The 22,263-nt window shown below is 34.2% G+C and overlaps 1 protein-coding gene across 1 annotated transcript in view; it reads left to right on the top strand.

Annotated features, from left to right (window-relative positions):
* Window positions 1-21,924, top strand: part of LOC145256835 (glycine receptor subunit alphaZ1-like) — a 168,184-nt gene extending 146,260 nt beyond the window's left edge. Inside the window, exons 7-8 of the mRNA XM_080115608.1 lie at window positions 29-426; window positions 20,801-21,924. Of these exons, the coding sequence (XP_079971734.1) occupies window positions 29-426; window positions 20,801-20,989 (587 nt within the window). The 3' untranslated portion in view covers window positions 20,990-21,924. The remainder of the gene's footprint in view (window positions 1-28; window positions 427-20,800) is intronic.
* The last annotated feature ends 339 nt before the right edge of the window (window positions 21,925-22,263 follow it).

The following is a 22,263-nucleotide window of genomic DNA, read 5'->3' as shown; positions in this document are numbered from 1 at the left end:
ACATTGTTCTTGTATTCTTTTGTTTTAGGCAATCACAGTTGTCTGCAGGCCAATTTTCACCTGACGCGAAGTATTGGATATTATATCGTCCAGATGTACATTCCGACCATTTTGATTGTTGTCCTTTCTTGGCTGTCATTTTGGCTAAATGTTGGCTCCGTGCCGGGACGTATTTCTCTCGGCGTCCTCACCGTATTGACCATGACAACACAGATTTCCTCGGTGAATGCTTCGCTACCCCGGGTCTCTTACACTAAAGCCATCGACATTTGGATGGCCACCTGTTTGCTGTTTGTATTTGCTGCCTTAATTGAATTCGCCATTGCGAACGTACTCAGTCGAAAAGAATCGATGAACGGCTTTTTCTTTCAAAATTTCCATTGCCGAGATGATGTTGAACATGGACATGGGTCCAATCAAACAGAAGTGAGTAGTAAATAGGGGGAGGGCAATTAAGCAACAGATTATTGATACTCATGTTCCCTTTCAGCAATCGATACTCAAACCATTAAATGCTCTACATCAGCGTTTTTCAAATTTTTTTGCTGCGACCCACAGTAGGACTACAATTTACATTATACTTAGGTATAATAAGACAAAGTCTGTTCATTAGGTTCATTTATTCAGTATCGACACTTTATATGCATATTTTTTATGATCTGCACGTTGTTTTAGTTATTTGTATGACTAAAATATTGTTACTTAAAAAAGATAAATATGAAGGAAATTCCGACACAATGGTAAAATACATAATTTTTTTTTTTTTAAATTAATGAGATGGATGTGCTTACTTATTCATAATTGGGAACACACAAATGTTATACGCATATGAGGTGCAGTGTTGAGCCTGTTTCTGTCCCTAGTCTTGAATCGAGTTAATGTGGAGATCCCAGTTCACACAAGTAGGTAAATAGAATAGCCTTTTTACTCAGTGGAAATTTCCGTTTGTTCTTAACCCAAAATGAGCGCCGATTTAATTTCTCAGAATCGTTTTTAAGTGTAAAGGAACAACTAAGATGCAGCAATTCGGCTTCCTCTTTGGGTAACAAGTTTAATTCAATTATTGATTCAGGACTTTGGAAACTAAATGGATGTTTTTATCCAAAGACTTTTCTTAAATGGTTCAAATTTCACGCCAAGAAAATAATTATTAAAGTTTTTAGATAAGAAAGTGAGATATGACAAAATTTCGAGTTTTAATTCTGTTAATATGTTGTTACCGAAAACATTCTCAGCAATGTGTTTTAACACTGTATGAAGCATAATGTGTTTAACAGTGTAGGAAACATAATGTGTTTTAACAGTGTAGGAAGCATAATGTGTTTTAACAGTGTAGGAAACAATCTGTTTTAACAGTGTAGGAAACATAATGTGTTTTAACAGTGTAGGAAACATAATGTGTTTTGACAGTGTATGAAACATAATGTGTTTTAACAGTATAGGAAACATAATGTGTTTTAACAGTGTAGGAAACATAATGTGTTTTAACATTGCATGAAACATAATGTGTTTTAACAGTGTAGGAAACATAATGTGTTTTAACAGTGTATGAAATATAATGTGTTTTAACAGTATAGGGAACATAATGTGTTTTAACAGTGTATGAAACATAATGTGTTTCAACAGTGTATGAAACATAATGTGTTTTGACAGTGTATGAAACATAATGTGTTTTAACAGTATAGGAAACATAATGTGTTTTAACAGTGTATGAAACATAATGTGTTTTAACATTGCATGAAACATAATGTGTTTTAACAGTGTATGAAACATAATGTGTTTTAACAGTGTAGGAAACATAATGTGTTTTAACATTGCATGAAACATAATGTGTTTTAACAGTGTAGGAAACATAATGTGTTTTAACAGTGTAGGAAACATAATGTGTTTTAACAGTGTAGGAAACATAATGTGTTTTAACAGTGTATGAAACATAATGTGTTTTAACAGTGTAGGAAACATAATGTGTTTTAACAGTGTATGAAACATAATGTGTTTTAACAGTGTATGAAACATAATGTGTTTTAACAGTGTATGAAACATAATGTGTTTTAACAGTATAGGGAACATAATGTGTTTTAACAGTGTATGAAACATAATGTGTTTTAACAGTGTATGAAACATAATGTGTTTTAACAGTGTAGGAAACATAATGTGTTTTAACAGTGTAGGAAACATAATGTGTTTTAACAGTGTATGAAACATAATGTATTTTAAGAGTGTAGGAAACATAATGTGTTTTAACAGTGTATGAAACATAATGTGTTTTAACAGTATAGGGAACATAATGTGTTTTAACAGTGTAGGAAACATAATGTGTTTTAAAAGTGTATGAAACATAATGTGTTTTAACAGTGTAGGAAACATAATGTGTTTTAACAGTGTATGAAACATAATGTGTTTTAACAGTGTATGAAACATAATGTGTTTTAACAGTGTAGGAAACAATGTGTTTTAACAGTGTAGGAAACATAATGTGTTTTAACAGTGTATGAAACATAATGTGTTTTAACAGTGTAGGAAAAAATGTGTTTTAACAGTGTAGGAAACATAATGTGTTTTAACAGTGTAGGAAACATAATGTGTTTTAACAGTGTATGAAACATAATGTGTTTTAACAGTGTAGGAAACATAATGTGTTTTAACAATGTATGAAACATAATGTGTTTTAACAGTGCAGGAAACATAATGTGTTTTAACAGTGTATGAAACATAATGTGTTTTAACAGTGTATGAAACATAATGTATTTTAACAGTGTATGAAACATAATGCGTTTTAACAGTGTATGAAACATAATGTGTTTTAACAGTGTAGGAAACATAATGTGTTTTAACAGTGTAGGAAACGTAATGTGTTTTAACAGTGTATGAAACATAATGTGTTTTAACAGTATAGGAAACATAATGTGTTTTAACAGTGTATGAAACATAATGTGTTTTAACAGTGTAGGAAACATAATGTGTTTTAACAGTGTATGAAACATAATGTGTTTTAACAGTGTAGGAAACATAATGTGTTTTAACAGTGTGTGAAACGTTATGTGTTTTTACAGTGTAGGAAACATAATGTGTTTTAACAGTGTATGAAACATAATGTGTTTTCACAGTGTAGGAAACATAATGTGTTTTAACAGTGTATGAAACATAATGCGTTTTTACAGTATAGGGAACATAATGTGTTTTAACAGTGTAGGAAACATAATGTGTTTTATCAGTGTATGAAACATAATGTGTTTTCACAGTGTAGGAAACATAATGTGTTTTAATAGTGTAGGAAACATAATGTGTTTTAACAGTGTATGAAACATAATGTGTTTTAACAGTGTAGGAAACATAATGTGTTTTAACAGTGTAGGAAACATGTGTTTTAACAGTGTAGGAAACATAATCTGTTTTAACAGTGTATGAAACATAATGTGTTTTAACAGTGTAGGAAACATAATGTGTTTTAACAGTGTATGAAACATAATGTGTTTTAACAGTGTAGGAAACATAATGTGTTTTATCAGTGTATGAAACATAATGTGTTTTAACAGTATAGGAAACATAATGTGTTTTAACAGTGTATGAAACATAATGTGTTTTTACAGTGTAGGAAACATAATGTGTTTTAACAGTGTATGAAACATAATGTGTTTTAACAGTGTAGGAAACATAATGTGTTTTAACAGTGTAGGAAACATAATGTGTTTTAACAGTGTAGGAAACATAATGTGTTTTTACAGTGTATGAAACATACTGTGTTTTCACAGTGTAGGAAACATAATGTGTTTTAACAGTGTATGAAACATAATGCGTTTTTACAGTATAGGGAACATAATGTGTTTTAACAGTGTATGAAACATAATGTGTTTTCACAGTGTAGGAAATATAATGTGTTTTAACAGTGTATGAAACATAATGTGTTTTAACAGTGTATGAAACATAATGTGTTTTAACAGTGTAGGAAACATAATGTGTTTTAACAGTGTATGAAACATAATGTGTTTTAACAGTATAGGAAACATAATACATATAGGATGATCATCTTTAAGTCTTCCTTGCCATATCCTCAACATTTTTTGAAAACCTTCAATATATTTAATATGCTGAAATATGTTGTCGATTTTCTCGTTGAAGTTTTATGTTTAAATCATTAATATGACTAAAAATATCAGTTAAGTAAGCTAGTTTGGTAATCCATATGTCATCTTCAAAAAGTACAGACAAAGGATTATTTTTATCTACCAAAAACATATAAAATTCAGTTCTAAATTCATACACCCTGGTAAATACCTTGCCTCGCGACAACCAATGAACTTCTGTAAGTGCAACCGCCTCCAATTTCTTAACAGAAAATTTCAAATATTCTACTGTTAAGTGAGCTTTCTTTTATAAAATGTCCAATTTTTCTGCACTTTTCAACACTTTCTTAATATTCTCGGAAAATACCTTTGATACCAGAGTTTGTTGGTGTATAAAACAGTGATTCCAAACTGCATCCAAAAATCTTTAAATAACACCGCTATTCTTTCCGGTATTATTCGCTACTCCATCATTTGTCATCCCTCTGCAGTTTTTTTCTTTCAAGTTTAATTTAATTTCCAATAAAAAATTCTTCTAATGCAGTAAATACATATCTGCAACAGTTATGTACGATGTAAAATTTCGACAGCATAACAAGTCTTCCAACATATCATTTTGCCACACGCATCTGACATAAACTAAAAGTCTAGCATAATTTGTAATATCAATGCTTTTGTCTAGATGTATAGTCAAATCTATACCAAATTGCAATCTTGCAATCAGAATTTCTTCTAAATGGTCTGAAATTAAACAAATTCTGTGTGATAGTGCATTGTCACTGACAAGTACTACTGTTAATTTTTCAGCAAATTTTTCAGCAAACATAGTACGCACAATATCGAAGTATGAAGATAGAATAACCTTTTGAGCTAATGTGTGAGGCAGTTTCTCTTTTGCTACACGATATGCAATTCAATATGATGACAATAACGATTTCTCATTAAAAGTTGTTAATTCACGAATAACTTTTAATGTAAATCTTTTTTCTTTCTGGAAAAATATTTCACAGATTTATTTGAAAGTTCGTTGTGTTGTTTTTCCAAATGTCTTTTTACTTTTGGAAGGTTTCAAACTCTCATTAGCAAGAAGAAGAGATTGAGCACTGAGGCGTTTCGATTAGAATCCACCAATTTCGTCAGACAATATTCTAAATATTCCTCAAGCTAATGTCTCATTAGTTTCACCTTCTTATTATATGTCTCGAAAGAAGTTAACGTTTGCTTGCTAAGGTCATTATCCTTTACCACACGTTCGTGGATATACTTTTTCACATGTATTGGTTTCATTTGATTGTCCACTTGTTTCTTCATTGTTCTTTTTTCGAATGATAGCTTGAAAGCTAAATCACAACGTAATATAATGAAAATAAACAAATATTTTACTTGGTTGAAATTTATCACAAATATATTTCAGTGTGTTGTTTCGTTTCTTTTTGTTCCTTTTCTTCTTCCTTGCCATGTTGTAAAGTTGGAGAAAGAAGTCTGTAAAGAGCCTCGCGTTGTATCTAGCGGTTGTATTTTGAATTGTTTGAACTGTGCGTAGGTAACGCGAGAATAACGTCAAGGATGAGAATTCAAATAGAAACGTTGTTTTAATTTGAATAAAATAAAATACGCATCAGGTTAATTTATTCATATTAAAACAACGTTTCTCTATGAACTCTCATTCGTAACGTTATTCTCGCGTTGCCTACGCACAGTTCAAACATTTCAAAATACAACCACTAGATACTATTTCCCTAAATGAGTTCGTAATTAAGGGATACTCTAACTTAACTTCCAAATCTGACCCCCAAGATCGTCATGGGCATAGAATATGTGCCTATATTAAAAATGGCTTTCCATGTGGTAGGGACATCTCAAGAGAAGATCCTAACTCACCCTATATGTGCTTCTGGGTTGCACTTGCTCACACTACTGCATTTATCTCTATCGCCCCCATAACAGCGGAGTTACTATCTTTAAAAGTATATCTGAGAAAATTGACCAAGTTCTATCATCTTATCCTTCAGCTAACATTCCCGTATGTGGAGACTTCAATGTTCACAATGTGGAATGGTTGACCCACTCAAACAAGACCGATGACGAGGGGAGGTTCTGTCATGATTTCTCCATTGTTTATGACCTCACTCAGATTGTTCACGAACCCACCCGTGTGCCTGACAATGACGGCCAGTATGAGTCTTCTAGACCTTTTTCTCACAACTTGCCCTGAACTATGTTCAGTTTCTGTTCTGTCTCCTCTTGTATCTTCCGACCACTCAGTTGTATCAATTAAGATAAAAATGAAATGTAATAAGTCCTCAAACGTACCTCTCCATCGTACAGTATATCGATATACTATGGCTGACTGGGATAGCTTCTGTATATTTAAAATCACTTTTTCCATTGCTTCCAGCGTAATAGATGCATGGAAACTAAAGCCACTTTCAGGACTGCCAGCAACCATTGTAAGAAAGTAATAAAGAACGCAAGAGAGTTATATACTCAGTCCCTCAAGTTCAAAGTAGCTGAGCAGCAGCTTGGTTCCCACCAGTTTTGGCAAATAGCAAACAGAATCCTGAACAGAAGCGTGTGCTCTATCCCAACTATCACCAATGGACCTGAGGTAATCTCGTCAGCATCAGACAAAGGCAAACTCTTTGCCAAGAACTTTGCAGCTAATTCTACCCTTTGCGACCAAGGTCGCTAACCCCCAATATTTCATAATGTATCAAAAAACACGCTATGTGATATACAAATATCTGTACATGATGTTGCCAAGCTAATCAAGCAACCGGCCCTGACGGAATTCCCATTATAGTACTCAAAAAACTTCAACCTGAACTAGCGCCCATATTTACAAAACTGTTTAAACGTTGTCTTAAGGAGAATTGTTTCCCATCACCCTGGAAAATCTCATCAGTATGCCCTGTATTTAAGAATTCAGGTGGTCGTTCATCCCCCTCTCAGTAGAGGCCAATAAGTTTCCTATGCGTCATGAGTAAGTTGCTGGAATCTGTGTTATATGCAGAAATCATCTCAGCAAAAATACCCTTCTTAGTGACACACAATATGGTTTCCGTTCTGCTAGATCTACAACAGATGTGCTTACAGTTATATCTCATAGGATTAGCGAATCTCTCGACAGAGGCAACCTTTCTAGGGCAATTGCTCTTGACATATCTAAAGCCTTTGATAGGGTATGGCATAAAGGTTTACTTCACAAGATCTCCAGCTATGGTATAGCTGGAAATGTCTTATTAAATCATTTCTCTCTGATAGGTTCATAAGAGTAGTAGTTGAGGGGCAAAAATCAGAAGCTCACAGTATTAATGCTGGAGTCCTTCAGGGGTCCATCCTAGGCCCAACTCTTTTCCTGATCTACATTCATGATCTTCCAAATCACATCCTTACATAATTTGTAGACATTTTTGCTGATGACACTACCATGTATGGTAGCACATCTAAGACAGTAAACGACCAAGTTCTCTCCGAATCTCTCTCCTCTGATCTTGATCACGTTGTACAATGGGGAAAGGAGTGGCTGATTACTTTTAATGCATCTAAAACAAAACTTCTATCTTTACATCATCAACGATCTGATCCCCATCTGGCATCAATTAAAATGAATGGCTCTCGTCTTGGGGAAGCCTCAAGTTTTGACAAGCTTCTGGGCCTGACCTTTACTCCTGATCTTAAATGGAATACGTACATCAAATCTGTTGCCAAGACCGCTGGAAAAATGGTCAGATCCTTCTATCGATCCAGTAGATATCTCACTGCTGATGCAATTCTCTATCTATATAAGAGCCAGGTACGCTCAAGGATGGAATACTGTTGCCACATCTGGGCAGGAGCTGCTAGAAAGGACTTGTCCTGCCTTGATAGGATCCAAAATACTTTGTGGCCTCGTGGGAGATGTCCTTTTCTCTTCCCTGCAACCTCTATCTCACAGAAGAGATGTTGCGAGTTTCTCTGCTTTATCATTATTTTCATGGGAAGTGTTTGACTGAGCTTCAATCTATGGTCCCCCCTCGCCAAACTTTCACAAGAAACACCCGTCTAGCTGAAAACACTATCAATAATTTCCCCCACTCTTTATCTGTGCCTAAACCTAAACGTAGATTCCATGATCAAAGCTTCTTTCTTAGAAGTGCACGCCTGTGGAATTGTCTTCCGTTTTCCTGCTTTCCAGCTGTCTATAATATGGTTGTCTTCAAGTCCAACGTGAACAAGTCTCTGATGAGCCGTTCCACTTAAGTTAACAAATTTACCGAACTTCCATTACTATCAAGTACTATATTGTTATTTTGACTACTGTACACTCTTTAACCCTTATCCTTGAGTGGCCTCTCGGCCTTGATAAGTGGTGACGCCTATGTTAAAAAAAATAGATACAACGCGCGGCTCTTTACAAACAGACTTCTTTCTCCAAGTTTACAACATGGCAAGGAAGAAGAAAAGGAAAAAAAGAAACCAAACAACACACTGAAGATGGAGTATACCTCTGAAATATATTTGTGATAAATTTTAAACAAGTAAAATATCTGTTTATTTTCCTTATATTACGTTGTGATTTGGTTTTCAAGCGCACTTGGTGAGTATTTTAGTATATATATATATATATATATATATATATATATATATATATATATATATATATATATATATATATATATATACGACCGATTATATATCTATAGAGAGAGAGAGGGGGCAGACAGACAGACAGACATGGGGAAAGGGAGAGGGAAAGAGAGAAAGAAATAGATATTTCAGGAAACGTTCATTTTTCTTTATCATCACTTCCTCCTCCTACGACTGTTCTCAATTGCGTATTTTTTATTTCTTTTCTTTTTTGTCACGGCCCATTAAATTTTTCACGCGACCGACTGAAGGGTTGGAACCCACAGTTTGAAAACCGCTGCTCTGAAATTATAAGATCTACGAAAGTAAATTATTAATAATGATGTATTGCATTTTTATCGTATGTTGGGTGATAAAAAATGATCATACTAATAAAGTTTAAATAACGTACACCGAAAATCCAAATGACTAAATGTTTCTTGGGAGTGCGGAAGATTAATACCTCACTCTCTACGATGTGTATCGTGTTATAAAAAAAATAACAGGAACAACAAGATACTGACAAAAAATACTACTATAAAATAGTATTTTTTGTCATGTCATACTGTCATACTGACAAAGAAATATTTGTTGCGAACCAGAGTATAATACCCTAGCTCGCCACAAGAAAATAATGAAACGAATAGAATTGAAGGAAACAAAGACTCAATTGATGGATAAGATAAACGTTGTTTATTTGCTGTTGAAAGAATGAACGTTTTAGTTATAACATGTGTTCATGTCCACGCGTGTGTAACCAATGTTCGTTGCAGGACTGGTGTTGTAGCAAGAAAAGGAACTGTGTTTTCATCTCAAGTTCGGGTCACTATCGTTTGTTCGCGCGTGGGAATTGAAGTGAGTGTTGTAGTGGAAATTGAAATGATAGTCCAGCGTGTAGACAAAGACGAGGATAGAGAGTTGACATCAGTTAGTAGTCAGCTACGCGAAGGTGTTCTCAGGAACTAGTAGTAGATAGAGAGAGAAAGAGTGTAGGTACTGTCTGTTGGCCTTTTGTCACACATAGTAGTAAATGACGTGATGCACGCGGTCGTGCGCCTCCCAAAAGGGAGACAGCTGGTTAGCCCAACCTCTCTGGTCGAGAGCTGGTCCTAAAAGGGTTAGAAACAGCTTGTCTCTTTGTTTTATACTCGTTTCCGGTGGTCTTTTGCGCATATGTATACTTCCTTAGAAAGCGGAAGTGACGTCGTCCATGTGTGCGTTCGTGTGCGCATGTGTGAGTACATATGTGTGCGTTAGCGTGTGTATATATCCACGTGAATGTGAGTGTATGTACGCGAACGTGAATATATGCACGTGTGTGGACGCGGGCGCGTATGTATATGACATAGCTTGAAATGTGAATGTGTGTTTTTGTGCGAGACTAGAAAAGGCTCACACATACAGTAGTATTTATTCGTCAGTATTCTGTGTTCCTTTGTCATGTTCCTAAAAAGGATATGAATACATTCATTCTAGGAAATCCACAGTGAAAATAAATTAGATGGAGTAGAACTGTTTGAAAATTGGAATTCAATATAGTAAAACTGAAAAAGAAGGGAGGAGCGCCAGTCGTTATAAAAGAATTTAAGTCTAACTTCATCAGAACGCCAACAATCATGTGGACATTTCTGTTTTTAAGCTACTGTAAAAGATTTCGGGAGATATATCGATCTCTACAGATCAGGATTCAGTGTGTTAAATCACACTGAATTCTGACTTGCTGAGATCGATGTCTCTATCGATCCAGACAAATGATTAAATTTGTTAATCTATTTAAACCGATTAACGAATGTAATCAAATTTTTTTTTAATCAAATTTTCACCCCAAACAAGGCACAGTGCCACTTTGAAGTAATGGACTACTATTGGAGACATAATTTGCGGGGTATTATGAAGGTAGATTAGTAGAAAGATGTTTGTTCACATTACACGTGAACTTCTGCATATCAGTACAGTTGAGAAAGCAGAATCCTGGAAGGGAGTTCCAAAGACTTGCAGTTCTGGGGAAGAAACTATTTGAGTAAAAGGCTTTCTTACACCTAGGGATCTCTACTGTAAAGGAGTGGGACTTAGTTGCTTGTCGGGTTTGTCAGGAACAAGTGAGGAGGCACAAGTGCTTGCAGTTCGTCAAAGCACTCACCATTAAAGTACTTGTAAAACAGGCAGAGGAATGCAACAATTCGCCGATGGAACAGAGGCTGAAGCCTAGATGACAGTTCAGGACCTATCAGGTTGGCGACTCTCTTTTAAACCCTGTCCAGGAGTGAGAGACAAGCAGCAGATGCACCAGTCTAAATGTGACAACAGTACTCCATACATTGACGAATGGTGGCCTTATAGAGGTACAGGATACTTTCAGGTGTAAGTAATTTTCTAGCACAGTAGAGAGTACCCACCTTTTTTGCAGCAGCCTTGGCAATGCTCTCAATGTATCTATTCTAGTTCATGTTCCCTGTAAACGTTAGGCCGAGGAGTTTAAAAGAAGTACTTTCAGGCAATGTGTTTTTGGCCATTGCTATTGGTGGTTGGGAAGGTTTCTTGTAGTTATTGAAGGAAACAAGCTTAGTCTTAGCAGCATTGAATGTGACCATCCATTTTTGTCCCCATTCCACAACAGATTGGAGATCATTCTCTAGTGTTTCTGCTATTTCCTTAGATATGTGTTCATTTGTTTTCCCCTCGTGCCTGTTATAGAGAGTGGTGTCATCGGCAAATATACCCATCTCCGAAACAATTTTATCAGGGAGGTCATTTATGAATATCAAGAATAATAAAGGTCCAAGGATAGACCCCTGAGGTACTCCCGCATTTATATCATATTGTTTAGATGTACGACCGTCGAGGACAACTTGGATTTTTCTCTTACTTAAGAAGGATTTAATTACAATATGTATTCTTCCAGACCATCGTGCCATACCCTGTCAAAGGCCTTAGATATATCAAGGGCTACCGCTCTACCCTCCCCTGTTTTGTCCAATGAACGGTATATACGTTCAGAGACAACAGTTAAGATATCTGCTGTTGAATGGGCTTGCCTAAATCCATATTGTTTGTCAGTCAGGAGTTTAGCAGCTGTTAGGTGTTGGACTAGGGCTTGATTAATTAAGGACTCAAATATTTTGGCGAAAAGCGGGAGGAGGCTAATGGGGCGATAATTTAGTGGGTCAGTTCTTTCACCAGAATTCTTGAGGACTGGTACCAAAGAATCGGTTTTCCAGCAGTCGGAAAAGCAAGATTCGTTAAGATATTTATTGTAAAGTTTGGAGAGAACTGGAGCAACCTCAGCAGAGCATTTTTTTAATAGCACAGCCGGGATGAGATCTGGTCTGCATGCTTTTCAAGTGTCTAAGGTTTTTATGATACCATGTACCTGAGAAGGGGTGATTTTCAAATCGTCTAGTGTGGCGTCTGTCCGCGAAGGAAAGTCGGGGAGGGAGTGGTGTGCCGGGTCCAGTGTAGAGTTTGAGGCAAACCAACTGGCAACCAGATTAGCCTTGTCAGTTTCTGTGCAAGCAACCTCATGATTGTTTGATAGTGGGGGAATCGTTGACTGCACATTATTTACTACACTGTTGTAGATTTTCCAAAAATCACGGGTTCCTAATTTCTGTGCTTCGATGCGTTTTCTGGTGGTTTCAGTGTAATCTGTCTTAGCTGTCACTATTACTCTCTTACAATTATTTCTAGCTCCTATATACAGGTCTTTTTGAACTGGACTTATGTCGGTTGAATCTGCAGAATGCATGCTGCCTTTGAGCAATGGCAGCTGCACAAGCAGAAGTAAACCATTGGGGAGAGTGGGGCTTGCTATAGAATTTCCGTGTGGGAACATATGCTCCAATTGCAGTTTGGAACCATTCAGTGATCTCATTTACACTCTGCTCCGCTGGAGGAGAAAAGATATTTCCCTATGGGGCATATCTGATGAGATCCCTGATAGCTTTCCAGTCAGCCTTTTTGTAATACCTCGTTGTTTTGAGTAGTGAGTCTTCAGTTTTAGGGCGAGAATTTAGGGCGATTTCTACCATTATCACAGCGTGATCAGCATTCCCGAGTGGACTGTAGGCATTTGTTGTACAATCATCAGGAATTGTTGTCAGAAATAGATCTAGAAGTGAGGCATGTTGATCTTGATGGTCTGGGAAACGTGTCGGAAATGTAACCGTCCGAGATAGGGAATGAGATATAGAGAAGCTATGTGTTGTGCTACAAGCTACGTCTGTGTAATTAGAGAATCCAAGCCAGTTACTGTGGTGGACATTGAAGTCACCAAATACATGTACTTGTGCACTAGTATTGAGGGAGAGTGCTATATCTATGCTGTCAGAGACTTTGTTTATTAGGGTACAGTCCTGGGTCGAGGGAGAGCGGTAGAGAAAATGCAAGTAGCTAATATTATGTTGCATATTTAGTCTGAAGCACATAAAGGCCTGGTCGTTTGATTCTAGATTTATTTCTCTAGTCAGAGGGAGGGTGTTACGAATATAGACTCCAAGCCCATGCATATGTCTATCCGAGTCCTTACGGTAGAGTGGGAGATAACCAAGCATGTTAAAGTGGTTAGAGGGAATGGAGGAGTGAAGGTTAGTTTCACTTAATGCTAAGATATCCGGGGTGTTTAAAACATGAAACATTTTTAAGACGTATTGAAAACGTGACGGACTCATCAAGAGGGAGAAGGTGAACATTACTTCTTATGTGTGAACGCATCTTGAAAAATGTAAGCGTGACAGGTAAATAAAATGTTATTCAAAATCTTAGCATGATAAACTGACTGAAACACAAACGGAGCCTTTTATGAAGTGATTGGATGTATCTCTAAAACGATTCGATTAACATTTAAAAGAAATTGATATGTAGAGAGCACAACTTTATATTTTCTTCCTTTTTTAGTTCTGATGTCTCATCATTTCCATTCTATTAAGACATACATCATTTCCATTCTATTTAGACATACAACATTTCCATTCTATTTAGACATACAACATTTCCATTCTATTTAGACATACAGCATTTCCATTCTATTTAGACATACAACATTTCCATTCTATTTAGACATACATCATTTCCATTCTATTTAGACATACAACATTTCCATTCAATTTAGACATACATCATTTCCATTCTATTTAGACATACAACATTTCCATTCTATTTAGACATACAACATTTCCATTCTATTTAGACATACAACATTTCCATTCTATTTAGACATACAACATTTCCATTCTATTTAGACATACAACATTTTCATTCTATTTAGACATACATCATTTCCATTCTATTTAGACATACAACATTTCCATTCTATTTAGACATATATCATTTCCATTCTATTTAGACATACAACATTTCCATTCTATTTAGACATACGTCATTTCCATTCTATTTAGACATACAACATTTCCATTCTATTTAGACATACAACATTTCCATTCTATTTAGACATACAACATTTCCATTCTATTTGGACATACAACATTTCCATTCTATTTAGACATACAACATTTTCATTCTATTTAGACATACATCATTTCCATTCTATTTAGACATACAACATTTCCATTCTATTTAGACATATATCATTTCCATTCTATTTAGACATACAACATTTCCATTCTATTTAGACATACGTCATTTCCATTCTATTTAGACATACAACATTTCCATTCTATTTAGACATACAACATTTCCATTCTATTTAGACATACAACATTTCCATTCTATTTAGACATACATCATTTCCATTCTATTTAGACATACAACAATTCCATTCTATTTAGACATACAACATTTCCATTCTATTTAGACATACAACATTTCCATTCTATTTAGATACAGCATTTCCATACTATTTAGACATACAGCATTTCCATTCTATTTAGACATACAACAATTCCATTCTATTTAGACATACAACATTTCCATTCTATTTAGACATAGAGCATTTCAATTCTATTTAGACATACAACTTTTCCATTCTATGTAGACATACAGCATTTCCATTCTATTTAGACATACATCATTTCCATTCTATTTAGACATACAACATTTCCATTCTATTTAGACATACAACATTTCCATTCTATTTAGACATACAGCATTTCCATTCTATTTAAACATACAACATTTCCATTCTATTTAGACATACAACATTTCCATTCTATTTAGACATACAACATTTCCATTCTATTTAGACATACATCATTTCCATTCTATTTAGACATACAACATTTCCATTCTATTTAGACATACAACATTTCCATTCTATTTAGACATACAACATTTCCATTCTATTTAGACATACAACATTTCCATTCTATTTAGACATACAACATTTCCATTCTATTTAGACATACATCATTTCCATTCTATTTAGACATACAACATTTCCATTCTATTTAGACATACAACAATTCCATTCTATTTAGACATACAACATTTCCATTCTATTTAGACATACAACATTTCCATTCTATTTAGATACAGCATTTCCATACTATTTAGACATACAGCATTTCCATTCTATTTAGACATACAACAATTCCATTCTATTTAGACATACAACATTTCCATTCTATTTAGACATAGAGCATTTCAATTCTATTTAGACATACAACTTTTCCATTCTATGTAGACATACATCATTTCCATTCTATTTAGACATACAACATTTCCATTCTATTTAGACATACAACATTTCCATTCTATTTAGACATACAACATTTCCATTCTATTTAGACATACATCTTTTCCATTCTATTTAGACATACAACATTTCCATTCTATTTAGACATACATCATTTCCATTCTATTTAGACATACAACATTTCCATTCTATTTAGACATACAACATTTCCATTCTATTTAGACATACAACATTTCCATTCTATTTAGACATACAACATTTCCATTCTATTTAGACATACAACATTTCCATTCTATTTAGACATACATCATTTCCATTCTATTTAGACATACAACATTTCCATTCTATTTAGACATACAACATTTCCATTCTATTTAGACATACAACATTTCCATTCTATTTAGACATACAACATTTCCATTCTATTTAGACATACAGCATTTCCATTCTATTTAGACATACAACATTTCCATTCTATTTAGACATACAACATTTCTATTCTATTTAGACATACAACATTTCCATTCTATTTAGATATACAATATTTCCATTCTATTTAGACATACATCATTTCCATTCTATTTAGACATACAAAATTTCCATTCTATTTAGATAGAGCATTTCCATTCTATTTAGACATACATCATTTCCATTCTATTTAGACATACAACATTTCCATTCTATTTAGACATACAACATTTCCATTCTATTTAGACATACATCATTTCCATTCTATTTAGACATACATCATTTCCATTCTATTTAAACATACAACATTTTCATTCTATTTAGACATACAACATTTCCATTCTATTTAGACATACAACATTTCCATTCTATTTAGACATACAACATTTCCATTCTATTTAGACATACATCATTTCCATTCTATTTAGACATACAACATTTCCATTCTATTTAGACATACATCATTTCCATTCTATTTAGACATACAACATTTCCATTCTATTTAGACATACATCATTTCCATTCTATTTAGACATACATCATTTCCATTCTATTTAGACATACAACATTTCCATTCTATTTAGACATACAACATTTCCATTCTATTTAGACATACAACATTTCCATTCTATTTAGACATACAACATTTCCATTCTATTTAGACATACATCATTTCCATTCTATTTAGACATACAACATTTCCATTCTATTTAGACATACATCATTTCCATTCTATTTAGACATACAGCATTTCCATTCTATTTAGACATACATCATTTCCATTCTATTTAGACATACAACATTTCCATTCTATTTAGACATACAACATTTCCATTCTATTTAGACATACAACATTTCCATTCTATTTAGACATACAACATTTCCATTCTATTTAGACATACAACATTTCCATTCTATTTAGACATACAACATTTCCATTCTATTTAGACATACATCATTTCCATTCTATTTAGACATACAACATTTCCATTCTATTTAGACATACATCATTTCCATTCTATTTAGACATACAGCATTTCCATTCTATTTAGACATACATCATTTCCATTCTATTTAGACATACAACATTTCCATTCTATTTAGACATACAACATTTCCATTCTATTTAGACATACAACATTTCCATTCTATTTAGACATACATCATTTCCATTCTATTTAGACATACAACATTTCCATTCTATTTAGACATACAACATTTCCATTCTATTTAGACATACAACATTTCCATTCTTTTTTTTTTTTTTTTTTTTTTTTACAAAGGCATCACCACATTATCAAGGCCCAGAGGCCACTCAAGGATAAGGGTTAAAGAGTGTACAGTAGAAGTTGGTCAATATAGTAATCATTAGTAATGAAAATTTGGTAAATTTAATAACTTATATGGAACGGCTCATCAAGAACTTATTTACCTTAGACTTGAACACAACCATATTGTAGTCAGCCGGAAAGCAGGAAAACGGAAGACAATTCCACAGGCGTGCAGTTCTAAGAAAGAAGCTTTGTTCATGGAATCTATGTTTAGGTTTAGGCACAGATAAAGAGTGGGGGAAATTATTGATAGTGTTTACAGCTAGACGAGTGTTTCTTGTGAAAGTTTGGCGAGGGGGGACCATAGATTGAAGCTCAGTTGAACACTTTCCATGAAAATAACGATACATCAGAGACAAACTCGCAACATCTCTTCTGTGAGATAGAGGTTGTAAGGAGGAGAAAAGGACATCTCCTACGAGGCTACGAAGTCTATTTTGAACTCTATCAAGGCAGGACAAGTCCTTTCTAGCAGCTCCTGCCCAGATGTGGCAACCGTATTCCATCCTTGGACGTACCTGGCTCTTATATAGATAGAGAATAGCATCAGCAGTGAGATATCTACTGGATCGATAGAAAGATCCCACCATTTTTCCAGCGGCCTTGGCAACAGATTTGATATACGTGTTCCATTTAAGATCAGGAGTAATGGTCAAGCCCAGAAGCTTGTCAAAACTTGAGGCCTCCTGAAGACGAGAGCCATTCATTTCAATTGATGACAAATGTGGATTAAAATGTTGATGATGTAAAGAGAGAAGCTTGGTTTTAGATGCATTAAAAGTAACCAGCCACTCCTTTCCCCATTGTACTACATGCTCAAGATCAGAGGAGAGAGAATTGGAGAGTACTTGCTCGTTTACTGTCTTAGATGTGGTACCATAAATGGTAGTGTCGTCAGCATAAATGTCTACAAATGATGTAAGGATATGATTTGGAAGATCATTAATGTAGATCAGGAAAAGAGTTGGGCCCAGGATGGATCCCTGAGGGACACCGGCATTAATACTGTGAGCTTCTGATTTTTGCCCCTCAACTACTACTCTTATGAACCTATCAGAAAGAAATGATTTAATAATTGAGAAGACTTTTCCAGCTATACCATAGCTAGCGATCTTATGAAGTAAACCTTTATGCCATACCCTATCAAAGGCTTTAGATATGTCAAGAGCAATTGCCCTAGAAAGATTGCCACCGTCGAGAGATTTGCTAATCCTATGCGATATAACTGTAAGGACATCTGCTGTAGATCTAGCAGAACGGAAACCATATTGAGTGTCACTAAGAAGGTTATTTTTGTTGAGATGTTTGATTACTTCTGTATTTAACACAGATTCTAGCAACTTACTCATGACGCACAGGAGACTTATTGGCCTGTACTGAGAGGGGGATGAGCGATCACCTGAATTCTTAAATACAGGACATACTGATGAGATTTTCCAGGGAGATGGGAAACTATTCTCCTTAAGACAACGTTTAAACAATTTTGTAAGTATGGGCGCTAGTTCAGGTTGAAGTTTTTTGAGTACTATAATTGGAATACCATCAGGGCCAGTTGCTTTACTGGAATCAAGGTTTTTGATTAGCTTGGCAACATCACGTACAGATATACGTATATCACATAGCGTGTTTTCTGATACAGGAGGAAATATTGGGGGTTGGCGGTCTTGGTCGCAAAGGGTAGAATTAGCTGCAAAGTTCTTGACAAAGAGTTTGGCTTTGTCTGATGCTGACGAGATTACCTCAGGTCCATTGATAATAGTTGGGATGGAGCACACGCTTCTGTTCAGGATTCTGTTTGCTATTTGCCAAAACTGGTGGGAACCAAGCCGCTGCTCAGCTACTTTGGACTTAACAGATTGAGCATACAACTCTCTTGTGTTCCTTATTACTTTCTTACAATGGTTGCTGGCAGTCCTGAAAACGGCTTTAGTTTCCATACATCTATTACGTTTGAAGCAGTGGAAAAAGTGATTTCTGTGCGCAATCTATTTAGACATACATCTTTTCCATTCTATTTAGACATACAACATTTCCATTCTATTTAGACATACATCATTTCCATTCTATTTAGACATACAACATTTCCATTCTATTTAGACATACAACATTTCCATTCTATTTAGACATACAACATTTCCATTCTATTTAGACATACATTTCCATTCTATTTAGACATACAACATTTCCATTCTATTTAGACATACAGCATTTCCATTCTATTTAGACATACAACATTTCCATTCTATTTAGACATACAACATTTCCATTCTATTTAGACATACAACATTTCCATTCTATTTAGACATACATTTCCATTCTATTTAGATATACAATATTTCCATTCTATTTAGACATACATCATTTCCATTCTATTTAGACATACATCATTTCCATTCTATTTAGACATACAACACAAAATGAGTGAAATCCAGATAAAGAGCAAAAATTGATTAAAAACATGCGCAACATATTTTGTATTTAACATCGAGGACTTTTTTCCTGCCAAAAAAATAAATATCGAACTTTACGTATTCAGTTTCTTTTTAGCTTGGCCCGCGGGAAGGAAAACGTAAAAGGAACCAATGAAGAACAAATCGGAAACGAGTAAACCTATTTTGCTTATGAATATAATTTATTTTAATTGCTCTTGAGGGTTTTAGTTTGGAGCGTTAGCAATTTTCATTTTTTTGTGTGCATTCAGATAAAGTGATGCTTTAAAACATTGATTTTTTTTATCTTATTATTATTTTTTATTTATTTATTTTAAATAAAGTTTTATTCCAAATTATACAAAAGGCTCTTTGAAAAATCTAACTGAAAAATGTTATCAGGAAAATCTTTTTTTTTTTTCGTGGTTTTAAACTTTAAACCAAAGTATGAATGAAAATGTTAAAATTACAGCTAAGTATTTGAGTGAAAATGACATCCAACGGATGCCATCATTCTTTATGCAATCGACTAGAACGAACTCCAATATTGTTATGATGTATGCATTGCTACTATTAGAAAATTCCCTCAGCTGTGCATAAAATAAAACTTGTGTTCATCTAATCCTGTACAATGAATCGTTTACAATAAACATTTCATTTCGGCAAAAGCTTGAAAAACCAAAATCCATGATCAGTGTTTGTCGAATTGCTGCCATAATTATCTGCATTAACTAATATGAATCTATTTCGAATTGCCAAGACGGAAAATGAAGTGGAGCAACATGCATAATCGAATGAGTAAGTAATAATCCCTACAAATATTCATTTATGGAAATCAGTTTTTTAATTGCGGAGGGTTTGAATAAGTTATAATTATTCTCCATGACACATACATCCTAACAAGACTAAACTAAAAGTTATTATGGCGTATGTAAGCGTAATATATACAAGTTCGGATATGTGATGCTAAAATGTGTATTATATAGAAAAAACGAGAAGAAAACATTGAGTGTCGAAGTGAAGTCAAAAGAAAAGGAAACTAAGATACAAACATTATGATATTAAGAGTATATTGTCATTGTTACAACCAGTTTAGGATCATTAGGATTGTTTGCGTTCGAATTTGATTTTTGTAAATAAATTCGTATAGAAATTTCTTAATTATTTTTATACATAACAGTAATTAAAAGAATTAAATTTTAAATATACTTTTTGTTCATTTGAGTTCTTCTCCTTCTTTCTTCTTCACAGACAGCAATGAATCGCAAATCTACCCCGTCAAAAGCGGAAGTGGCTGAAACAGATAACAATGTGTTGCCGCGTTCCGGTTTTTGGTACGCTATGATAATGGATAGCTCATCACGCATTGTCTTTCCTTTAATGTTTTCTTTATTTAATATAATTTATTGGCCCTCCTATTTGAGTAGCCAAACAACTTAAGGATTCGAAACAAATATGCTTTCTCTTCTTTCTTGTTATCATTTTCGGATATTTTTTATCCTCATTCTATTTGATCTTCCAATTCATCTCTACATGAAGTTTATTTTCGACCTGCTGATGGATATAACAGAGAGGATGCCAGGCTGCTGATTTTCTCCTCTCAAACGAAAATGGCAACTAATGACTCTCTCTCCTATCAAAATATGGTATTTAACCAAATCATGAGATTCTAAAGTGACCTAATTTTTAAATATCCGTAACGCGACATAAATAAAAGCTTTTCGCCAAACAATAATTAATTGCAGCATTTTCCTCACTTTATACAGTATAGAGCTGCCACAGCTTCTAACTAATGCTAAAGTTTATAAGATACTATTTTGTATTTTATACAATTCTAATGCCATCTCTTATAGTCTCTTCGAAATCTAAGTAATACCCTCATAATTCAATATCGAGATTGTGTTCTGCGGGAATTATCGTATATGGAAATTTTGTTCGGAAATAGATACTAAATGTCTTAGTAAGTCATTTTGACTGAGCTAAACTTTTGCTTGGGTTGTCCAAAACGTAACTGAATCATCGCACGCTTACTGGTCACATGAAAGTCACATTATATCTGCAAGCTGGCGTTTTCGCTCATACGTGTGATCTGCTAAATGAATCAAATAATTTATTGAATGTAAATTTTAGGTATCACTAATATTTTGTGCGGTATTCCGGATCTTATAAATGAATTTAAAAGACAGTTATCACTAAAAGAGCTTGAGAAAGTACTAAAACTAATGAGGGACAGTAATATCAATCACGTCTTTGAAAGTGATTAGTTATCATACAATTATTAGATGCCAACACATTAATAAGTTATTTTACTGAAACATTACCAATCACATTTCTCGTGTTTCTGAAATATCACGCAATAAATGATTCAGAAATTATTTGTTTCCTTCAGATTCTGCTGACTTTAGAATTATAATTACTTCAAAGCATGTATTTCTGTGCGGTCTTGTGTTTTGAAAGTTATACAATTATAATAAAATTAAGAGAAACTACGATGAAACTTTTACGATACAAAATATGGATTTTTTAATATCCAAACCTAGAAAATGACTTGGGAAATGCAAGGCCATACCTACTGCTTTTAAAAAGTTGAAAATGAAAAAACAATTGATGATAATGAACACGAAAGATTAATGTAATTCATGATTTGTAATCAAGCACATTGTTGATCTGTCATTTTCCACAGGATCGTAATAGTAGACAGAGTAAAAGTATAA

This window comes from Euprymna scolopes, chromosome 3, assembly GCF_053919585.1.
Source record: "Euprymna scolopes isolate OS-2025 chromosome 3, ASM5391958v1, whole genome shotgun sequence".
Taxonomy (NCBI): Eukaryota; Metazoa; Mollusca; class Cephalopoda; order Sepiida; family Sepiolidae; genus Euprymna; species Euprymna scolopes.
Note: the sequence above shows the minus strand (reverse complement) of the source record. Positions and strands in the feature narration are given on the sequence as shown.